The sequence below is a fragment of the Mustela erminea genome, chromosome 21 (genome assembly GCF_009829155.1).
Source record: "Mustela erminea isolate mMusErm1 chromosome 21, mMusErm1.Pri, whole genome shotgun sequence".
NCBI lineage: Eukaryota > Metazoa > Chordata > Mammalia > Carnivora > Mustelidae > Mustela > Mustela erminea.
This window is the reverse complement of record NC_045634.1, coordinates 33,927,539-33,950,258: the sequence shown is the minus strand read 5'-3', so window position 1 is coordinate 33,950,258 and position 22,720 is coordinate 33,927,539. Positions and strand designations below refer to the sequence as shown.

General features: G+C 40.6%; 1 protein-coding gene across 1 annotated transcript in view; it reads left to right on the top strand.

Moving 5' to 3' along the window:
* The window catches only part of AGPAT5 (1-acylglycerol-3-phosphate O-acyltransferase 5), a 53,134-nt gene extending 31,813 nt beyond the window's left edge, over positions 1–21,321 (top strand). The window contains exons 5-8 of the mRNA XM_032328858.1: positions 611–701; positions 9,603–9,764; positions 16,497–16,620; positions 18,749–21,321. Coding sequence (XP_032184749.1) covers positions 611–701; positions 9,603–9,764; positions 16,497–16,620; positions 18,749–18,974 — 603 coding nt within the window. The 3' untranslated portion in view covers positions 18,975–21,321. The remainder of the gene's footprint in view (positions 1–610; positions 702–9,602; positions 9,765–16,496; positions 16,621–18,748) is intronic.
* The last annotated feature ends 1,399 nt before the right edge of the window (positions 21,322–22,720 follow it).

Sequence of the window (22,720 nt, the reverse complement as noted above, 5' to 3'; positions counted from 1 at the left end):
TTAGTAAACATCCAGCTTTCTCCTTTATAAGTGCTTTATTTCAATTTATGAAGCTGCTTAAAAATTGAATTATTTAAAATGCGTTAAGGAAGCTGTGTAAAATAAGAATAGTGGGAATCTTTTGAAATGTGAGTACTTACTACATTTAATATTGTGGAAATTTAGATATTGCTTTGGATGAGATAAGCTTTTATTATTAATAGTTAGGGACACTAATGTCTAAAATTTGCATCATTTAAAAATGTCATTTTTCAGAATCTTAGGGGGAAAAAGCTCTTTAATTAATTGAGGCTTTAAATGAGTCAGAATTTCATGGGCAAATTTTTAATTAATGAATATTGGTGTGTTAGAAACATTGTTAGAGTCTTAATGATTGACCTACCAGTGAATGTTATGACTACATTTTAAATATAATTCATGCTAAGATTTAATTGCATTTTTGCATTTTTTTTTTGCTCTGCTTGAAATGAAGGTCACATGTAAAAGGAATATACATTTTTCCTACCATAGAATGTACTCTCTCAGCATTAATAGGGTTGGCACTGGTAGGTTCACAAGAACAACAAAAAAAGCTCACACAAAACAAACCAAATTTCTTTATGTTTCACAGATGTATCTAGTGATTTTTCCAGAGGGAACAAGGTATAATCCAGAACTAACAAAAGTCATTTCAGCTAGTCAAACATTTGCTGCTCAAGAAGGTAAGTAAAAAACTTGACTGTACTTGAAAAATAATTTTTAAAAATAAATATCTTTTTCATTTTTGTTCCTGGAGAGGATATTTATGTCTTACAGCAATGGAAATGAGTTAATGTGTTTATTTCTTTAGAGAATATATGTGTCATCTCTTTGGAAATGAAGTTTCTTCATTAAATCTTACGTTTTTTTATATATATATATATGAGATTAAATTCAAGGCCTTGCTAAAATACATATTCCAGTGCCATGGATTTAGTGAAAATCTGGCTGGGTACCAGATTGTGGAGCTTTTTCTCCATTGTGGGTTGTGTGATGGAAAGAGTCTCTGTTCTGTGGGCTGACAGACCTGGGCTAAAGTCCCAACTCTGACGTCCGTCAGGTATGTGGGTGCGAGTTGCCTCATGGACTCAGCTTGTCTCCTCATCTCTTGGGACATAGTACCTCAGAGGTATACCTATGATTGCCTATGTATACGAATTACATTAGAAGTATGTCAAGTTCCTACTGGAGAATGTGATGCAAATTTGGTTCACAGTACTTGGAAGTTACAAATGTCCCCAATAACAGGAATGTTCTTAGTATCTGTGTTTTACAAAGTTGGAAAACTAATATACCTATAACCTATTCAGTTTCACCAGTTTGGGATATGAACAGAAAACAGTGGCTGAGCTGTGTTCTCCCTGTTGCCCTTAATGATGGGCTGTGAATTAGTATACGATCTCCGTATATTGATCCCTAAGCACTTCCTGAGCCCATGCCTTGAGGTCTGTATGGGGCTGTCTAGGAGAACTTGTTGCAGCAATAGCAGTGTCTCAATCTGCTCTGACCAACATGGCAGCTCCTACCCACATGTGGTAGTGCATCAGGGGAAATGAATTTTTATTTTTGTTAATTTTAACTAATTCATTGGGATCTGATACAAAATTCTTGATGATTCCGTTATTGGAATTCTTTCCCTAGACTTCTGTAGGGCTTGTCTCCATTTCCTCCTCCCTCTCTGGTGATTCCCGGCAGTCTCCTTTCTAGCCTTCTCGTCTGCTTCATTCTCTCCCCTGTTTCATATGTTGTTTCTGTTATCTGACTTTGCTCCTTCATTCATTTCATTTTCATATTTTTTCTTGTGGCCTTCATCCAGATCCATAGCTGTGGCCACCGTTTATTTGATCGCTGATGGCTCAAAAAAGCTTTCTTCCACCCGCATCTGTTTGACTCTAGACCTGTAGGTGTAGCTGCCCAGAAGAGAGCTTCACTTGATTGGCCCAAAGGCCAGGGATGCTTGACATCACTCACCATTAAGGATAAACAAATCAAAAGTACAATGAGATATCACCTCACACCTGTCAGAATGACTAAAATCAAAACACAAGAAACAACAGGTGTTGGTGAGGATGTAGAGAAAGAGGAACCCGCATGCTCTGTTTGTGGGAATGCAGAGTGGTACAGCCACTCTGGAAAACAGTATGGAGTTTCCTCAGAAAGTTAAAAATAGAGTTACCCCGCGATCCAGCAGTTGCACTACTGGGTATTTACCCAACGAGTACAAAAATGCTAATTCAAAGGGACAAATACACCCGTGTTTACAGCAGCATTGTCAACAATAGCCAAATTGTGGAAAGAACCAAATATCCATCAACTGATGAATAGATAAAGATGTGGTCTCTATATACAATGGAATATTACTCAGCCGTAAAAGGAATGAAATTTGCTATTTGTAAGATGTGGGTGGATCTTGAGAGTTATAATGCTAGGTGAAGTAAGTCAGAGAAAGACTTGACATAATCTTATTTATTTCCTGAGGACCTCATCTCCAAATGCAGTCACTTAGGGGTTAGGGCTTCAAAATGAATTTGGGGGGTTGGAGGATGGAGGGGACACATGAGTCCATAACAGGGTCTTCTATTATCTTCCTATATGTTACTATATTTAATACTAATACTTCTTAATTCATTACTTTTTAAAATAATTTAAGATGAATATTTACCTTGTATTATCCAATCTCACTAAGATGTCTAAGATAGTTCCTAAAAGATACTTAATTTTAAAAATCCACAGTAATTTTGTAATGCTAGATCAAGTATTTTTAAGTAATTTTTAAAATAGCATAATCATGATATATACTCTAGCTTTTTAATCTGGTAATAACCCACTCACCTATAATTAATTATTCATCTCTTCTTTTTCTCTGAGTTGTAGATCTTTTTAAAGTTACCAGAAGGGGGTAAAATGAATAATTTGTCTTATAGATATAATTTTAATTACTGATTGTTCTTTCTTTAAATTCTACAATTGGAGAACTGTTGCTCTCTATCAAAACTGTATTTTCTCATGACTATAAGGTAACTATTTTCCACCATACACAAAAGAAATTGATTTGTGAACCATATATCTAGAAAAAGTGTTTCCTGTTTTCTTTCCTCTTAGGTCACAACTATAATCAAGATTACTTGAAAATAAAAATGAAAGAACTTGTTTCTCCATCTGTTAAACTAATTTTTCTTCAAGAAAGTTGAAACTTAGTAGCACCTTTTAGTCCGTGATAGTCACATTATTAATATTGCTCCTAAAATACCTTCCTTTGAATCTGACTTTAAAAAATAAATAGAAAAACCCAAACCAGCCTGTTTAATTTAGATTTTTAACATGTGATATGTGTTCATGTGTTTAAATAATTATACCTTCTACTCTTTAGTTTTTCATGGTAATTGGTACTGGCTGGCTTAAGAAGTATGAGTGATGGATATGGGTGTGTCTGTCTTAACTCTAAATATTTTAAGGTTCTGGTTATTACTATTTCTTGGAAGCGTTTTACTTTAAAAATGTATTAGCCACAGACTATGGCCATTCGGTATTAGGGTTGTTATTTAAGAGAATATCTGTATTACCATGTCATGAATTCTATTAAGAATATTAATATTCTTAACAATATTAATTGTTCCCTTCAGAGGTTGTCATTGTAACGCTTTCTAAATTTCCTTCTCACTTCAAACTGAATGTTAGTTACTTCTTTAAAGAAGACTTACTCATATTTCTAAATAAGTTAGTCAAGATTCCGTTTTTAGTTACAATCTCTCCAAGACAAAAATTAAGATTTTAAAAGGTCTGAAATATAAGTAGACTCTTCAGGAAACTATTAAATGTCAGGTAAGCAAGGTATATATTGAAACTGTTTCACTTTGTAATAGTAAATTAGGGAAAAGGGAATTTTATTTTTAGAAAGGCTAGCATGCAACTTGTCATTTAAAAAAATCAATGGTGAGGAGCATCTGGGTGGCTCAGTCGGTTAAGTGGCCACCTTTGGCTCAGGTCATGATCTTTGGGTCCTGGGATTGAGCCCATGTTGGGCTCACTGCCTAGCAAGGAGTCTGCTTCTCCCTCTCCATCTGCCTGCTGCTCCCCCTGCTTGTGCTCTCTCTTGTCTCAAACAAACAAATAAAATCAGTGATGAAACATTTAGTAAGAAAAACTGCAACAGAATATGTAAATATAATAGTATTATATGAATATAAATAAAATAGTATCAGATAAAAATGATCATTCTAAAATTGTGTTTATTAAATGTTTGTTTTGTTACATGCCCAATTAGATCATTTTAATTTAAATCCAACAAACTGGTCAAGGAATGACATCTTCCTCTTCTGACTTCCCATGGTAGTTCATTTTTTTATCAGTTTTTGAACTGTTAATGCAGTTTTGTATTGTCAGGTATCTGTCAATCTTTGCAGTGATTTGTGAGGTGTAGGATTCTGCCTGTTCCTAGGAAGGCTACAACATAAATCTCATGGGCCTCAGTTACTATTGAATGAAAGATCATAGATGGTTCAGGATATAAAAATAGAAAAGAATCACATTGGACTTGTATTCCCAGTCTAGAATTCTTTATTCTTTGTATTTATTTATTTGTTTGTTTGAGACAGAGAGTAAGAGAGAGAGAGAGAGAGAGAGAGCACAAGTGAGGAGAGGAGCAGAGGCAGAGGGAGAGGATGCTCCCCGCCGAGCAGGGAGCCCGATGTGGGGCTCGATCCCAGGATCCTGGGATCAGGACCTGAGCCGAAGACAGACGCTTAAGCTAACCAACTGAGCCACTCAAGCACCTCTAGAATTTTTTATTCCTGTATGCAAGGCGTTTTTGGAAAAGAATAGGGATGAATAAAGGGAGTAAGATAGCTTTTAAATTATATTTATATTTATAGTGCTTCCCAAGAAACTGGTTGTTTCACTTTGCATAGCAGCCTCTCCATCACTGTCTGAATTACAGCTGTATCTCATTCTCATCCTTTGGCCTGCTCTTCCTCCCCGGTTCTGTAGCATGTTTCCGCCTGGCCCCAGGCAAGTCACAGCCTTGGGGAGCACCAAGGGGAGTAGTGTAGAGAGGATCAAGTCACCACTGCATGCTCGTGCAGGGCTTTGGACAGAGCAGATGTCCAGGACTTTTGAAAGTTTGGTTTTGCTTCTTTGAGGCCACTTCCATACCATTTACTTACAAATTTTTACCAAAATAAATATTATCCCTATTCCCCTAGCCTTTTCACTCCTTCACTGGCTCATTTGTGATTAAGAATTCAGCTGTTCAGGCCATGGCCCAAGTTCTGAGTCAGTGGTTATTGAAGTGTTGTCTGAACCAGCAACATCGGCATTACCCTGGAAATGCCTTGACATCCAGATTCTTGGGATCCACCCCACATCTGCTACATCAGACATTCCAGGGGTAGCGTTCTGCCTTCCCCACGATTCTAGTGCCTCCGAAAGTTTTAGAACCACTCGTTTAAATAAGATTAGTCATGTGCTCAGCAGGTTACTTGAGTCAGATTTTTGTGTTTTCTAGGACATGTGGATCTAATATTTATTGGTGAGCGAACCTTTATTTTATACTTAGGCCTAACTAAGAGACAGGGGAGTTTGGTGGCACTTACGTACCCACTGTAGGAGACTTGGAGGTGGGTACTGGGAGGCTCTCCACGTGGGTCCTGGAAACATCCAGACACTGCTGCTACTGTAATAGCTCCTACCCTTCTCTTATGTGAAATGTTTGATTTTGACTGTTCCCGTAGTCATTTTAGATATATTGCTTTTCAGAGGTTACTAAGAAATTTGGAATCTTAATGCATCTTAATCCTCCTGAACCTGTTAAAGTGAGCTTCATGTTGTTTTGTTTTGTTTTTTACTATGGCAGCTGGCAAGGTGACATATTTAGACTTAGTAACCCTAGTAATAATAAAAAAGATGAACTTAGGGACATATCTATAATGGCAAACTGAATACCTCGAATTTTCGTATTATTGGAACAAGTTAAAAAGATCCTTGTAGTTTTAAAACTCCTTAGGCTTAATGGCATTTGCTTTTATCCTATGAATAGCACAGACTGTTGTGTAGGTTTAATTGTCCTTTTAAAACAAAAAAGGAGTTTTTTTCCTTTGTAGACTAAATAAAAATTATTACACCTTGCAGTGTCGTGTTAACAAGTTTAGGTGGCAAATGGCAGGCAAATGGTAGTATTTGCAGTATATGGTGTTAATCAACTCAATATTAAAAGAGCACATGCTAACCTAAGAAAAAAATATAAACTGGAAAAATGGGAAAAGCGCATGAATGGGAAGTTTAAGAGATATGAATGATCCACACACGAACAAATGTCAACCTGGCAAACATTAAAAAAGAAAGTTACTGCCCAGTGTCGACCCACATTTGGTGGAGCAGGCACACTTCTTTAGCAGGGAGCGGAGGGGGCGTGTTTGCTCCTTGTGGAAGCACATTCGGAGACCTTGGTGTCTTACAGCGCTACGCGTGTGTTCTTTCATGGGTCAGGAGGCCAGAAGTCTGATGTGGGTCTCCCTGGGCTGGAGTTGGGGAGGGGTGGGGTGGTGGGCTGCGGTCCTTTTTGGAGGCTTTTAGGGAAGATCTGTTTGCTTGCACAGGATCCTGGGCTTGGTCCGGTGCTGTGTTTCACAGTCTTGAAATTGTAGTGGGTCCTGCAAATTCTGTCAGCTTCTGCCTCTTGCTCGCTCTTCCTTGCCTTGAGCCTGTTTTCGGCTTGATTCTAACCTCGCTTTCCTTGGTTCTTCTTCGGCTTTGGGCCTTGCGTAGCGCTCGCCTGCCCTGCCCGGCGGCCTGCTGCCACCGCCCCGCAGTTCGCACTCCGTTCCTGCTCCTGCCGGTGTGACTGGACCCTGCCCGTCCTTAGCCCTGCCTGATCCACTTTGGCTCCTCCCTACGTCGAGCAGTTCTGTTTTCCTTTTCCCTTTTGAACAGAACTGTCTGTTCTTTTTTCACCTCTCATCTCAGGGTGTCTTTGCCTTGAAGGAGTTTTGTTTCTCTGACAAGATTGCATCATTGAGTCATGCATATCCTTCTGTAGTTCACGATTTTAATGTTACTGCTCTAAGAGCTGCCTTTTGCACACCTCACCAGCACGCTCTTGTCTACTCGCTTTGCCCCGGTTTGCCGACGTCTGATTCTCATATAAGCAAACTGTGTGAGTGCGTGCATGTGTGTATCTGTGTGTGCGTGCGTGTTCACGCACCCACGTGTAGCACACCTGTGGTGTCACTCTTCTCCCTCTCTTTTGTGCTAAAGGAGAAGTTTGGCCCCCTGTCATTTTCCTATTTGACTCCACCCATTCCGAAGAGGTCTATTCCCTTCCAGTTTCCCAGTGACCTCTCGCTTAGTGGCATCCGTTTGTTGGACGGTAAGGGGGTCCTGTGGTTTTCTAAGCTTGGAAGAGCAACAGACTGGGCGTTAATAAACACATGCAGGACGGAGTGGGCTGTTGGTGTTTTCTCACCTCACTTCACCCCTTCTGTAAGCTTCCATTCCCACCCCTCCTCAGAAAGTACTCCTCCAGGTAACAGGTGACCTGTGTTTGGCCAGGGGGCCACTTCTCAGTTCTGGATCTTTCCGTGTCTTATGTTGACTAGTTCCTTCTTGAGATGTTTTCTTCTCAGGGCCTCTGTGTCAGCCCATTCTCCTTGTTTTTCTCCTTCCTCTTTGGCTGTTCCCTTTCAAGAGCTGGAAGATAAAAGGTGGGAGCTGCAGAATGTGGCTCGGATCGAGAAAATGTGTCTGGGGCACTCGAGCTGCTCCTGGCGCATTCCGCAGTGAGAAGATTTTTTTTTCCTTAGCTTTTCTTACATATTAATGGTGGGCATTTCTTATTCATCTGTCACAAAACTGATTTTTCTGACTTTCAGTATAATTTTTTAAAATACTACTTTGTCTTTCTGTCTTCTCACTAACTTAATGAATTCTAGCAAGTGTTCTTACTGAATACCACAGAGTGATTCTGTGGAGCTTTGGACTTATTAAAATTGGGTGAGCTCCAAAAGCAAAGAAGGATGTATTAACTAATTTAATCGACAAATGAATGTTTCCCAGCCTTGTATACTGTTCAGCTTTTTGTTATAAGTTTTTGAATAAATTAAGCTGCTTCTGCCCTGGGGACTTCAGTCAGATATGTGGTTGTGGGAATCTTCTTCTTTCCCACACCGCTTTGCATTTTAAAAATTCTTCTGCAGGAGGATCCCAACATACTATAGCTGTTCTTCCTTGTGCAGCTGATTTTCCCTGGAGAGAGGCAGGAGAAGATCCAAATTAACTTTTGTCTAGTCTGTTTTCATGTTACTTCAGAAAGCTACTCTGTTCTGTTACACGGTCAGTAAATATTCTAATCAAGAGAAAGAGAGGCCGTGGGGAGTATGAAGGGTAGAACAAATTCTTAACAGTAGTGGGACACTCAATGGATGTGATTGATTATCCTGTATAAAGTACAGTGTTTTCTCAATTACAGAAACTTTGAGAAGTATATACAATGTGTGTGTGTGTGTCTGTGTCTATGTCTCCGTCTCCAAGAGAACGGAGAGCCTGTGTTCATACAGAAACTCGTTGAGCCCTCACAGTTCATATGAATGTTCACAGCAGCGTTATGTATAGTAGCCAAAGGTTGACAACAACTCCAGGGTTATCATCCAAGCAGCAGATAAACTGAGTGTAGCCGAGCCATACAGCGGAGCATTACTCAGCCACGGAAAGTAAGGAAGCACTGATCCCTGCCCCAGCAGGGATGAGCCTCAGAAACACTGTGCTCAGTGAAAGAAGCCAGGCACGAAGGACCACAGTACTGGGACCGCATTTGTGCGGACTGTCCAGAACAGGCAGGCCCAGGCAAGGAGAGCCCTCCGTATCTGCAGGAGGGCCGGGGCGTCTGTCTGGGGGGACAGATGTGGTCTGGAATTTGATGGTGGTGATGGTGGCTCAGCTTTGTGAAGCTACTAAGAACCACTGAATCGCAGTTTGGAATGATGAATTTTATGGCATGTAAATGGTATCTCAGTTTAATTTTAAAACAACAACAACAGTGTTCTAAGCATCAAGCCCAGTGTGCCACATGAACTAGGACCACAGCAGCTTTTCCCGTGGGCACTCGATGTGGCAGGGGTCTTTCAGGTACTGCCTCCCTCCTGCGTCCCTATTTGAATAGAAATAAAATTAAATCGTGGACTAGGAGTCAGAATTACATATTGTACTCCTGAATCTGCAGTGACCCTGGGCAGGATGATGCACCCTTGATTCTGTGGCCAGAGATAAGGATGGTAGTACCTGCCTGTGCCCGGGGTTAGCAGATTGAAGGGTTTCTGATAGGTCATAAGCTTCCTGAGGGCCAGCGTTCTGACAGCTTTCCCCAGCGTCTCGTACCTGAGATGTTGAATAAATATGTAATAAATGAATGTTGATTTAAATACATCAAGTCTTAAGAGTGCTTTCTAAACCTCAAGCCCTGTCCATGTATATGAGATATAGCTTTAATATATTTAATATATTTTGGTCTATTCCTAGAAATTTAAAGACAGTCTGGATATTATATTCTGCTGAGATGTTTTGTAATTAACTCATGGCCACAACCTCTCTTTTAGGCTTTGCAGTATTAAAGCATGTACTGACACCAAGAATAAAGGCAACTCACGTTGCTTTTGACTCTATGAAGAATTATTTAGATGCGATTTATGATGTGACAGTGGCTTTTGAAGGGACTATTGATGATAAAGGACAGCGGAAAGAAGCACCGTCCATGGCCGGTGAGTTGATATTTTCAGTGATGTCCTATATCGGCGAGTGTGTAATTAGTCTCTTCAACGGGTACATGTACTTCATAATATTTACTTGATGTATTTTCTAAGTGTATGCTTGATCTGTTTTCCAGGTATTTTTTTATTAATCCATAACAGTTTGAATTTTACAAGTCTTTACTGGTTGCCACAGTAGTCCTTTAGACTTCCCCATTATCATTCACTCAGTTTCCTTCTACCCAGAGTTGGCACGTAAGGACGGAAGGCTGCAGAAATCCAAGAGAGGGGATGGGGGGGTGAGTGCTAACCTAGCCGTATGGAGGTCTGCTGATGGTCAGCGTCACCTTTATATGGACTTGTGAAATTTAGTATCTCTTTGGCAAGAAGAAACAGTTAAATATGACTCTCTCTTTTCAAACCTGTGCTGAGTTTTTTGTGGGGTTTTTGTTTTTTTGTTTGTTTGTTTTGGTTTTTAAGTAGGCTCCATACCCAGCGTGGAGCCCAGCAAAAGGCCTGAACCCACGACCTTGTGACTGAGACCTGAGTTGAGATCAAGAGTTTGACACTTAACTGACAGAGCCACCCAGACATTCTAACCTATGTTGGGTTTTAAAGACTTTTTAGCTATTGCCTATATATATGTCAGATATAACGAGAAAAAATAGAATTTTAAGTGGGCAGAATATTTTAATTAAATATAACCAAAAAAACACTCTTGACTGGTAGAGAAATTTAAATACAGGATTAGGCAAACAAGGAAATGGGAAGTGTTGCCTTACCGAAGTGTCCATTCGAGCTGTGATCGAGAGAGCGAACCCGAACTTTGTATGTCACATGTGATACACAAACACTTGTGTTGAAGAGTGAAATACCAGGCCTGTCAAGTGTGTGTGTCAGTGGGACCTCCTGATGACTGATGTCCAAAATACATCCAGAAGACATAGAGAGTAGCTTCCCAGAGCAGGAAGTTGGGAGAGAGGTACCGAAGGATGAAGCACTAACTGGAGGTGAATGGGGTGAAATCCGTCACAGTGACTGGAAGTACAGATCTGAAGTAGTAGACTGATCGCTCTCACATTGCCTTTGACACAGAGCAGTTGTCATGTAGGAAGCTGAAGATTTTTTTCACTTTTTTTTTCTTTAAAGATTTTATTTATTTATTTGACAGAGATCACAAGTAGGCAGAGAGGCAGGCGGGGGGGGGGGGGGGACGCAGGCTCCCTGCCGAGCAGAGAGCCCGATGCGGGGCTCGATCTCATGACTCCGGGATCATGACCTGAGCTGAAGGCAGAGGCTTTAACCCACTGAGCCACCCAGGCGCCCCAATTTGTTTCACTTTAAATGAAAATTTTTGGAATGTATCCTACATCAGATAGTTTAAAAACCACAACTGTATAAAATGTCAGTGAAATGGCTTGCTTTCCACCACATCCCCCTTCGCCTGGGTCCACCTTCCCCTGCCCAGAGGTAACCACTTTTCATGAGTGTTTGTGTATCACATGTGCAAAATTAAATCTATATTCTTAACTCTAGAAATTCTTCCCTTCTTGTCAAAAAGTCAATATTTTTCTTTTTTTTACCATCAGAGGAGTCATTGACCTATTTTTACATTTGAAAACACATTCATTTAGTTCAACAATGTTATCACTAGTTTATCTTTAAAAAAAAGCAGAGATTGATTGAGCATTGTTTTATTGTTTATGAGAAGCAGATCTAACCGTTTATGAGAACCTTCGCAGACTGCTTTCATTATGCCACCGTCCCCGTCATAAGGAACTCCTGGCTTTGGCAGTGCTCACAGGCCAAGTCCCGCCCTCTGTAGCCTGCCCTGCGAGGAGTCAGTATCCTAGCTGTCCGCTCTCTTCCACTCCACTGCCTTCTGGAATGGAAGGCTGTGAGGGCCAGGATGAAACCGCTCTCCTCTGGTGCCCCCCCCCAACTTGGCTGTTACCACAACATTCCTCTTCCCTCACTCATTTGCTTTCTCTTGCTTTAGAGGTCCTGTGGCACTAAGTGCTTAAGCCACTAGGTTAGCGCTCAGCATATGGCAATCGTTTACCTTCCCCCGATGGGTGGGAAGCCTTGAGGAGGAAACCGCGTCAGAGCTGCGTTGTCTAGATTGCAGCCCAGCACCCTCCTACTGCTCTGCTTCCTCTACTGCATACACATTAGTGCCAGTGGCTTTGTGTTTTCCTTACGAATTGTCTCTTTGAGAAGGTTGGCCTTTCTAACTATCACACCCCGAAACCATGTGAAAAGTAAATCTGTCATTTCAGTCAGTTAAGGGTGAATATTCCCACAAGGAAGAATATTCCAGAGTAAAATCAAAAGACTGAAGACGAACTGGGAAAATATTTGCAGCTTAGATCAGAGGAAAAAAGTTGGTTTTCTTGATGTAGAAAGTGCTTCTACAAATTGAGAAGAAGGTGATCAGTAACTCAGTAGTAGGTTACAGAAAAAAATGCTCCATCTCATTCATAGTAAGAAAAATACAAATTAAGATTTTTAGCGAGGTATCATCTTTACTATCAGATTGGCAAAAATCCCAGTATCGGGTTTGGTAACAGGCCCATGTATGAAACTCAAGTACAAGAGTCACGTCTGTACTTTGCTGTTTGGGGTGCAGGGCTGTGCAGCCTCCGCAGAAGCCGCCCTGGCAGGGTCTGCCAGCTCCACAAATGCATGGACATCGCCACTGCTGCCAGTGTGCCTGTGCACGTGAGAGGCGACATCTGGTTTTCCGTGTCACATGTTGATTTTAACTGTGAGTTTGGGACCTGTGGCTTGAAAATCCCCACTCTCATTATTATATAAATTGATTGCTATTCTGCTCAACTTTTAATTAGAATAGATTAAGATGCACTTTAAATTGATGATGTACGTTGAGTTAGGTATAAAATGCCATAAGTTAGAGTATCATAAGTACCTGGTGGTTCCGTGTGATTAGTATTAAATAGTATCTCCATACATACTATCACTTAGTACTCATATTTGATAGCCCAGTTAAAAAACATTATTTCCATAGTTGCTAGATTGTGCTTTTATATGCCACAGGCCAGTCTTTCTCAAAGCGTACTGAGTGGCATTATACTCCGAAAGTATTGCAGTTCCCTCCGAGTCACCTGGGACGACTGCTGACTGCGCAGGCCTCTGCTCACCCTAGACTGCTAGTGTGGATTGGCTGCAAGGGAGGGCAGAACCTGCAGGGTTAATGAACTGTTGTGATCACGAGTCTTACAGTTTGGGCCTTAATGAGGCCTCATGTTAGAGAGCTAGGCAGCAGGTAGTGTCCCTGGTGCTTCCCGTTTTGTGGTGTCTTTGTTATAAGGTGAATACTGATCGCCGCCCACCTGTGTGCTTTGTGATTCATCTGGGCTTGTCATAAGGGTCTTTGTCTTCCCTGAACAGTGTTCACTAGGCAGAGGAGAGACAGGCCAGTCTCATTATAGACTTACTTAAAATCCTTTTCTATAGTAGGAGGTATACCACAATAAATTGTGAAGTTAAAGATAACGTTTGGTGTTCTGTTTAACCACTTAGTATGGTGCTAGGCTGCTTCTTCCTATTAACATTTTCTTATATGAAAATAAAACTTACTGGGAGGGGAAAATTACAGGTAGTCCAAAAGAAGAAGGAAGAAACTCCACAGGCTGACCTGTCCAGATGCAGTTAACAATTTGAATATTTTCCTCAAAATCTTCCTTTTTATAAAGTCACTGTATTGGAGTATGTGCCTTCGGATATTTTTAGATAAGGTCATTTGTATATATTGTTTTCTTTATGTCCTGCTTTTAGTCATAAACATCTTTATCTGTCAGTATATACACTTCTAGAATGTCTTAAAAATGCTACATGATGTCCATTGATGTGACGGTATACTGGCTTATCTACCTAGTTTTCTACTCCTGGATTTATGTCATTTTTCCCCAGAGGCAAAGGGGGCGGGTTACGAGCCAGCAGTGTGGGAGCCAGGTGAGGCCCAGGTGTGTGGCGGTTGTCCCCAGGCGGCACACGGACATTCTCTGCTCCTGCTGTTGGAGCTCTGCTTTTCTCTCCTGTCTCCGCCTTGCCTGGCTCCCCAGGCACAGACCAAGTGGAACTTAGTTTCTCCAGAGACTAGTCCTTGTGACAGGTTTGAAGACTTGAAAGACTCCTATTACCCTAGCATATATGTCCTCTAGGGCTCTATGAGGGCTCCACCGGGAAAGTTCTAATTGGAAAAAAATGATACCTTGGAGCACCTGGTTGGCGGGTCCTGCTTCTCCCTCCCCTCCCCTTCCAGCCCCGCCTCGTGTTCTCACTCCCTCCTAAAAAAATAAATCTTTAAAAAACAAAGAAAAACGTTATACCTTAATTAAAATACTTTTTCCATATATTTCTGAATAGTATGGGAAAATTTTTGCTTATACAATAAAATAAGCACCAACTAATGTAGTTTTTACAAGTATAGAGACACGAGCTTTATTAAATTTGGAAGAAAACATTTATGTCACTTCTTTCTTGTCTCCTGAAAGTCTTTTAGTGTTTTTCTGATGATTCTCTCCTAGTTTTCATTTGGGTCCCCACCCCAGGAACTGGGCTGTTGGGGTTCCATGGCCGTCCGTGCTGGGTCTTGGTCCTCTCCAAGCCCGACAAGGGTAGTAGCACTTGCCTACACGGACTCCTGCAGGTCGAATGAAATAGTGTAGACGAAACTGGGTTGTAAACACCAGGGTACCATGTAGATTTTACTCCCATATGAATTTGGGAGTCCTTCTCAGTATCCGTGTGTCTTCCATCCTTAGCTGTTGTCTCGTGAGAGACACTGCTACACTTCCCAGGCACCACAATTACAAGTTCAAGGCTGCTCACTTTTTTTTTTTTAATTTATTTTTTATTTTTTATAAACATATATTTTTATCCCCAGGGGTACAGGTCTGTGAATCGCCAGGTTTACACACTTCACAGCACTCACCATAGCACGTACCCTCCCCAATGTCCATAACCCCACCCCCTTCTCCCAACCCCCTCCCCACAAGGCTGCTCACGTTTATCTCCAGCCTGCGGCCGTGGGCTAACTACGGGTTGGCCTACCGTTGAATGACGGCGATGCTGAGCGGGGGATGTAGATGATTAGGTGAAAGTCAGGGACTTGATATCAGGCGCTGCATTTTTATGGATCAGAAATACAAATGAGAGGGCAAGATGAGAAGTAATGTGCAGCCAGAAAGTTGGAATCGCCGACTTGTAGGGCGTACGGTGTGCTGATGCTGCTCTCGGAGCTCGACATCCAGACTCCTCACGGGGGCCCCATCAGACCAGCGCTGCTCCCTCATCTCTGTCTTGCGGACTGGGAGACAGGCACCGACTGCGAGCCGCTCTGCCCGGGGCTGACCAGGGAGCGGGACCCAGCCTGCCTGGCTCCCTATCCGTGCTCCGAACCTCTGTGCGGCTCTGCCGCTGAGATCCTTCGACTACATAAATGAGAGCGGAACTTGAGAAAGCAAGGACAAAAACTCTGCAGAGTCGGGTCTTCCCCCTGTGCTTTTTGTGCCTTTATCTTCAAAGCCAGTTCACTCCTGAAAGTATATAACAGGACAGTTTTGATGCTGGAGATGCCTCATGCTATTAAGGCTTGACACCGGTGGTTAAGAACCATCATAGAGAATCCAGAGCGAAAAAGAGATGCCTGTGGAGTCCCAAGACTCCTATTGAAGCAGAAACGTCCTTCAGTTGCAGACCATGTGAGTCACCACTTCTTGGAACCCTGTCTTTGAACGCATTTCAACTCGAGAAAACAGGTCTAAGCCTCCTTGCATTCCCACCTAGGGAACGTAGTCTCCTTTGAAATCTCTTCGGACCATCTCCTCATTGTCCAGGGAATTTAATCTGTTCATGATCTCAGCTCTTCACCGAAAGGCATCCATGAGCAGAGGAATTTCCCAGCTCCGAGTCCTTGTCTTGGAATCAAGCCTGGCCTCATGGCTTGTGCAGCGCAGGCTGAGAAAGAACTGCCTGCTTTGTTCTAATCAGCGTGTCTTAGGAGCTGTAGTCACTTCAAAGCTCATAGCTATTCCACAGAAAGAATTTGGTTCCTAAACCGAGTATGAATGTGAAAATATGGCAAAGGCAGGAGAGCTGGGGGTACCAGTGAGTAGAAACCAACATCAAGCCCTAGAGGAGTGGAGCCCTCTTTCCCACGTCTGTGCTGGGTGTGTGACCCTCCGTGACAGGCTGACGTACCCGGCCGAGGCACTAGGGACTCAGGGGGTTAAGTGCCTCGTGCTCCCAGTGCTCTGGCAGAGTGAACCTGCCAGACTTCACCTCTGCCCTTCGGGGACTCACAGTCTAGTGGGAAGAGCAGTGACAGTGTGTGACGAGTGATACACTTGGACACAGCAGCCTGGTGTGCTCATGCAGGTGATTAGTGAGCCTGAGGGTGGTTGGCATTTGGGGACAAGTTTCTATTCCTGGGCCACGTACGGACTGGAAGGCTTGTGTATGCAGAGTAACATTTGGTACTTTTGATTTAACTGAATGACTTCAGGTAATTGTGGTAGACTAGGACATTATAGCACTCTTCTACTTCAGCTTGAAACCTAAAACCATCAGTATATATTTCTTTTTTCTATTAACTTTTTTCTTTTTTAAGCTTAAGAATCTGCTTTTTCATCTTTTAAAAATATATTTTACCTCATTTTCAGTTGTTTTATATAACGAGTTGTAAAATAACGAAAAATGAATTTTCTTGTTTCTTGTTAGAATTTCTTTGCAAAGAATGTCCAAAAATTCATATTCACATTGATCGTATAGACAAAAAAGATGTCCCAGAAGAACAAGCATTTATGAGAAGATGGCTTCATGAGCGTTTTGAAATTAAAGATAAGTGAGTAACAGCAGTTCTCCTACTTCAAAAACTTGGGTTTGGCTACATTTCAGTGTAGTAAATAAACAATTTTAAACTAATGTATGTTTTTTTGTAAACTCAAGTCCAGTCTGTTCATGTTTTAAATCTTACTGTTTTGTTGTCTGTGAAAGAACTTGTTTTAGGAGGCCTTCCTGTTTTCATTCTCAATATTTTCTAGAGGTACTCTGTGGTGGGATATAAAATTAGAAAACACACACACACACACACACACACACACACACACCCCACACACACAGCTTTTCACTGTGAGATGCCCCACGTCTGCATTCCCGGTGGTGGTGTGTTTGAGAACTAGCTGGCAGGCCCGCGGTGCCCAGAGAGCGAGGCTGTGGGATAGAGCATTGTGTCCAGGGTACGTGTAGAAATGACATGGGTATACTTGCTGGAAGAAGGGCCAGGTGACATTCTGACCAGAATGTCTTTTGCTATTAGTGTTTTGGGGCCTAAACAGTTTCTGGGGTTGAGCTTGTGTTCATCTGTGCTATTCACATCACTTCAGAGCAGGACAGTAGTGTGGACCCTTGAGCGTTGGCTGCCGGTGAATTACGGGTGTATTTAGACACCGCCTGGGTGAGGTGCGGCTTAATGAGGTCAAACCGAGGGAGAGAGTGTGAAGTTCTGCTTACCCAAGAGCAAATCTGGAAGGACCAGGGGCCCTCCATAGGGGATGATAGAACCCCTTGGATTTAATACAGTTTTCTAAAGGAAAAAATTTTAGAATTTTCTTCTCTTTTTAGGAAGATAAAAAGTGGATGTCAGGTTTTGATATGATGCTTAGAAACTGAATTCTCTTGGATGAAAACTTTAGGATATATTATTTGTTGTTTGTTTGGTGTCAGTGGGAGTTTTATCCTTTGGTGCATATCCTGTTTTTTGGAAGATATGTTTTAAACATCTTTACTTTTTACCCTCTTTTTGAAAAAAACAGATCCATTAGTTATAGTATGTATGGTTTACTAAAACCCCAACTGTGGCATTTTTACAGACTCAGAAGTAAGATTTCCAAAATTAGGCTTGTGTTCAGAAATTTGACCTGTGTTTTATTCTCCTGATACGCTTCTCAGCAGACTGCTCTGGTCCCCCTTTCTTTGTTGTATTACAATAAAATTATTTCCTCAGTTAACCCTTTTGAGTTGACTTTAGAAAATGAAAATTATTAAAAGTGTGCTGCATTGAAAATGAAACTTTATGAAGTTTATGGACAAGTAGCTACATTCCCTTATTTCGTGTACCATCAGTTGTACGTGACAGAATTCATACCACCAGCCATTCACTGCCACCCACGTGGGTTACGGAAGAAATTTCAAAAGTAAAATATGTGTGTTTTGACATGAAAATCAGTTCTCAGAAAAAAACCCCGAACAATACGCTTAACATCCAATGTATTTCATGTTATAGGCGCTAATACATACTTAGAATGAGCCTGGACCTTTTAAAACAGTGGTTATCTCTGAGGAGTGTGTTAAGGTAGTAGAAGGGTTTTCTGCTTTGTATTTGTGTTTGAGAGTTTTTTGCTGAGTCTCTCCTGCTGTTATAACTTTACATTTTTTAAATAAGATAGGAAAATGAATTAACTATGCCATTTTTTCCTTCTTACACCTATTTTTATAATCCCATGCAAATAAGGGCTTTTTGAGGGAAGCTCCATTATCCGTTACAAGAACTGCTGATCTTGTCTTTGACTTCTGATGGATCGGGAGCCACAGGAGGGAGGAGCGGAGACGGGGGGTGGGGGGGGTGGGGGGGGTGGAGACGAAGTGCGGTTGGCTATTACCCGTGTGAGTGAGTCTGGTGGTCGCAAAATTATTAAAAATCTGGAGTTTAAAAAAATCATCCCCACAAAATTACTTAAAACTATCTTTTTAGAAAAATGACATATAATACAATTCATCACTAATCATGAACATATAAAGCTGTTTTCAAAGTCTAGAAAGCCCAATTAAATCAAGTCTCTAGGTATTTCCTTATCCCAAGGACCTGTAGCTTCTCCAGCATGTAATAGGCAAACAGAGCTATTTGTTAAATTAGAATATTAAATGACTAAACCTGAAACTTTAATTTTTTTTTCCCCCCATTCTGGCCATAGGTTGCTTATAGAATTTTATGATTCAGTGGATCCAGAAAGAAGAAACAAATTTCCTGGAGAAAGTGTTAATTCTAAATTAAGTCTCAAGAAGACTTTACCATCATTATTGATCTTAAGTGGTTTGACTGCTGGTATGCTTATGACCGAGGCTGGAAGGAAACTCTATGTAAGAACGTGGATTTATGGAACCTTAATTGGCTGCTTGTGGGTTAGTATAAAAGCTTGAGCAGTAGCTGTCTGCAGGCAGTGGGATGTGCTCCGTGGTTCAGTGTTGGCAGCCACACCTTCCGTCACATTGTTTCCTGATTTTAATAAGAAGTGTAAATAAAGCCTTGTTGATTGAACATTGGGTAAAATAGAATTTCTGATTAAAGCCGGCATGCAGATGGTCTTGGGCAAGCATACATGGTTTTACAACTTTAGAACAGAAGCTGCTGGAAAGGGGAAAGCTAAACAGTTTATGCTATACTTGGCATTTCCTATGAACTAATGTCATCTTCAGAAGACTATTAGGATTGTATAATTTGTTATTGTTTTGTAATTCAGATAGCTGCATTCATGAACATTAATTCGCGTATTTTTCACTGTATTTGTTACTTTTAGTTTTTTACAACTTTGACTAGTCCAGCATTTATCACTAAAGTATTTAGTATCTTGGAGCTATGTAATATTTTGCTTTCTGCTTAATTTCTCCAAGTGAGTGAAAGAAATTGTATGTAAGTATCAAGAGAGATACCAAGGAAAAGGGCAAGAAATTGTCCATGGGGAGGAAGCTCTGGTTAGCGCATGCTTTTGTTGTACTGCATTATTAGCTGATTTTACTTTATATTTGCAGAGTAATTAACATTTCTAATATTTATTGAAACAGCTAAATTTGCACACCCTGTATTGTCTACAAAAGAATAATGTATAAAATATGAGAATTAAGTTTAAGTTAGAATCGTGACCCTGATTCATTGTAGCAGAACTTTACATTGCCCGGCTTTTTGAAGAGTTAAGCTAAGCTCTTAGTACTTCCCAACATCTGTGCCATAACTACTTGAAAACCTTCAGGTTTCCTATTATTTTTTATATCAAAATAATCAGTGTGAACCTTTGTTGGACCTGAGTCCACAGATATCTGAGGTGATGGGAGCCTCCAGACGTCTGACTAGATTTACTAGCATGTGCCTTTGCTTGTTACTCTTGAGTTTAGCACAACATTTAGGTCGGAAGTCGTTTTTTTTTTTTTTCACGTCATCACAGTCAGTTTCCACTGTGTTTGGATTCTCTTCCTTTGGACGACTGTCCGCGTGCTGCCCGGTGCCTGGCACAGGACACGCGCAGGAGGGCTCTGAGCCAGCCAGTGTCTGTCCCGCCACAGGGCGGGCCCGTGGGAGCTCTTGTGAGCGGCCCTGCTGGCTGCGCCACAGGCAGTTGGCGCTGGTCTCATGTCAAGAGATCGACCTTCCACGAGCCAGGAAGATTGAATCCATCACCTGAATGAATTTGTTTAGTTCTCAGTACTTTTAATGGGGCTACACAGTTAATCCATGTCACCTCCGAACAAGAGCGCTGTTTCAGGAAACAGATCACCCAATTCAGTTTTCAGTCACGAAATAATGGATGTGCAAGAGGATGACCTTTTTTGGATCTGCTCAGTGTTGATGTTACAACTTCAGCTTGATTGCCTACCAGTCCTTTAGGATAACATTTCTGCTTCATGGATTTTTGTTGCAAAATTGTATCTGTGCCCCAGATGAAAAACACCAGCTGAATCATGATGAACAAAATGAAAATAATAAAGAAAGGAAATTTCGTCCAAGTTTTTCTCCAGACCCAGAGAGCAGGCCATGTCAGACAGCACCTTGCACCGCTGGGTAGTGTGAGTTGTCCGTGTACAATAGTGTGAGTGTGTGTACACACATCCCCACAGGACACAGCGGCCTAATTATGCATGGCAGTGTGGGTCACAGTTCTGAAAATTGTTCTCATGCCAAATTGTCATTTTCTCTTACTTGTAAAGTGAAATTTAAATCCATCCCATGTCTTTGTTAATATTTTTTTTTTAACAATCCTAAAGTTAGAACCTGTTTCTAATTAGATCAAAGTATATGTAAGTTGGGCAACTTACTTTGAATATCATGGATATGCTCTAAATTTCAATTTTAAGTAGTAGTACATTGGAATTATGTTGATTATAACTGATTTTAAGAAGTCACAGTGAACTGCATAAGATCACTTTGAACATCTTATTTCTTATGAACATACTTATATTCTCATAGAAGTTCTATAAAATATATTTGTTAGTTTAAAAATTTTGTATCAAAATATTTGGAAAATTAGAAGCTTCTTTTTAACATGTGCTGATATGACTTGAATTATTATTTTCTAAAATTAAGAGCCCTGGATCTACCTGTAAATCTCTTCACATATCATTTAAGCCTATGTTTATGTTATTCTCATTATTGATTTGCAGCTTAGTTATTACTTGTTTTCTTTATAAGAATGCCATCAATGTGCATGCTTTTATGTTTTCCAGAAAAGGGTGTGTTTGGATGGAAGTAAAAGAAAAAATAAAATCTTTCACTGTCTCTACTGTCTGTGCTATTTAACATTTTGCGACCCAGAAATTCCCCAACACTCTTCAGTTATATCCTAAGCTTTGTGACTGGCCCTACATTCTGAACGTATAAAATTACAATATTTTTTCATAAATATTGAGCAAACTTTTAAAAAAATACATTACAATACTCAAAATTGTGAAGCAATATTTTAGTTTCATTATACAAACTCATCTATGCCTCTTACACAATGTATATCGCAAGTGTTAGTTGTTTGACAGTTCTGTAATCATTAGGGTACCTTACTGAGGCTTGTCCGGGGCCTCAACTTAGCCAGGTTGGTAAGTGAAGAACCAATCTGACTGATCCCTGCCCTGTACATACTAATGGTTTCTTTCATGTCTTCCATTCCCATGTGATTTTGTTTCCTGTACCGTGGTCCCAATTTTCTGTTATTTACATATAAAGCTTTATTTTTCCTTTGCAATGTTACATGGTTTATTATTACATTCACTGAACAGATCTGTGTCAAGAAAGTGATCTTTTAAATAGATGGACCATTATAAAAATATGGTATATATAAAATTTGCCCAACAGGTGGAGACACGAAATAACTGCCAGATGCCTATTGGACACACCTTTAGGAAGAGAAATGTTAATCATAATGATAATTCATGTGTACAATTGCAGATGTACTAATAGATTTTAACCATAATAGTATTGTTTTTGATGTATTAGATTGAAGAAAAGGCTGTCCTGGCAGATATTCCAGATACCACCTTGTAGTGAGTTACGTATCTTTGTTAAGTAGGATTTCTGGGGGGAGAGGGTGGGGTTAGACTGGTTTTTATTATGGGTTACACATAATTTTAAAGATTGGCTTACTTGGAATGTGTTACCATTTAGTATTTTGGCATTATACACAGACTAATTTAACCTAATAGTCAAACATTAGAATGAAAATTGGTACTTAGTCAAACTGACAATTTGGAAACATTCAGATATTTGATATTATATGGGTAAGCTCCTTGTAATTGAATATACAACTTTGCTCAGGTATTTTGAACTGCTAGATATACAATTACTGACTTAGTTTAGAGTAGTTATGACTCAACATTATCCCCAAGATTTCATCATTTGACACCTTTTCCAGTTTGTGGACAAGAAAGTAAATCTGTTACTTTTACCAGCTGGGGAGTTATTCTCAGGGTAGTCATGCATGAGGTCAGAGGGACAAATACCCTACCCCGAGCTGGGGGAAAAGTGATTGTTCGGAAAGCCACTCCAAATAGGAAGCTCAGTTACTTCTGTATTAAAGAAAATATGATCTGTAGAGCAAACCCTCAATACCTATTTATCCATGGTCACTTATTCCATCTAAATTAGTAGTGGTTCATGACTTTATGTGTGAATATGTAAGAAAGACCTA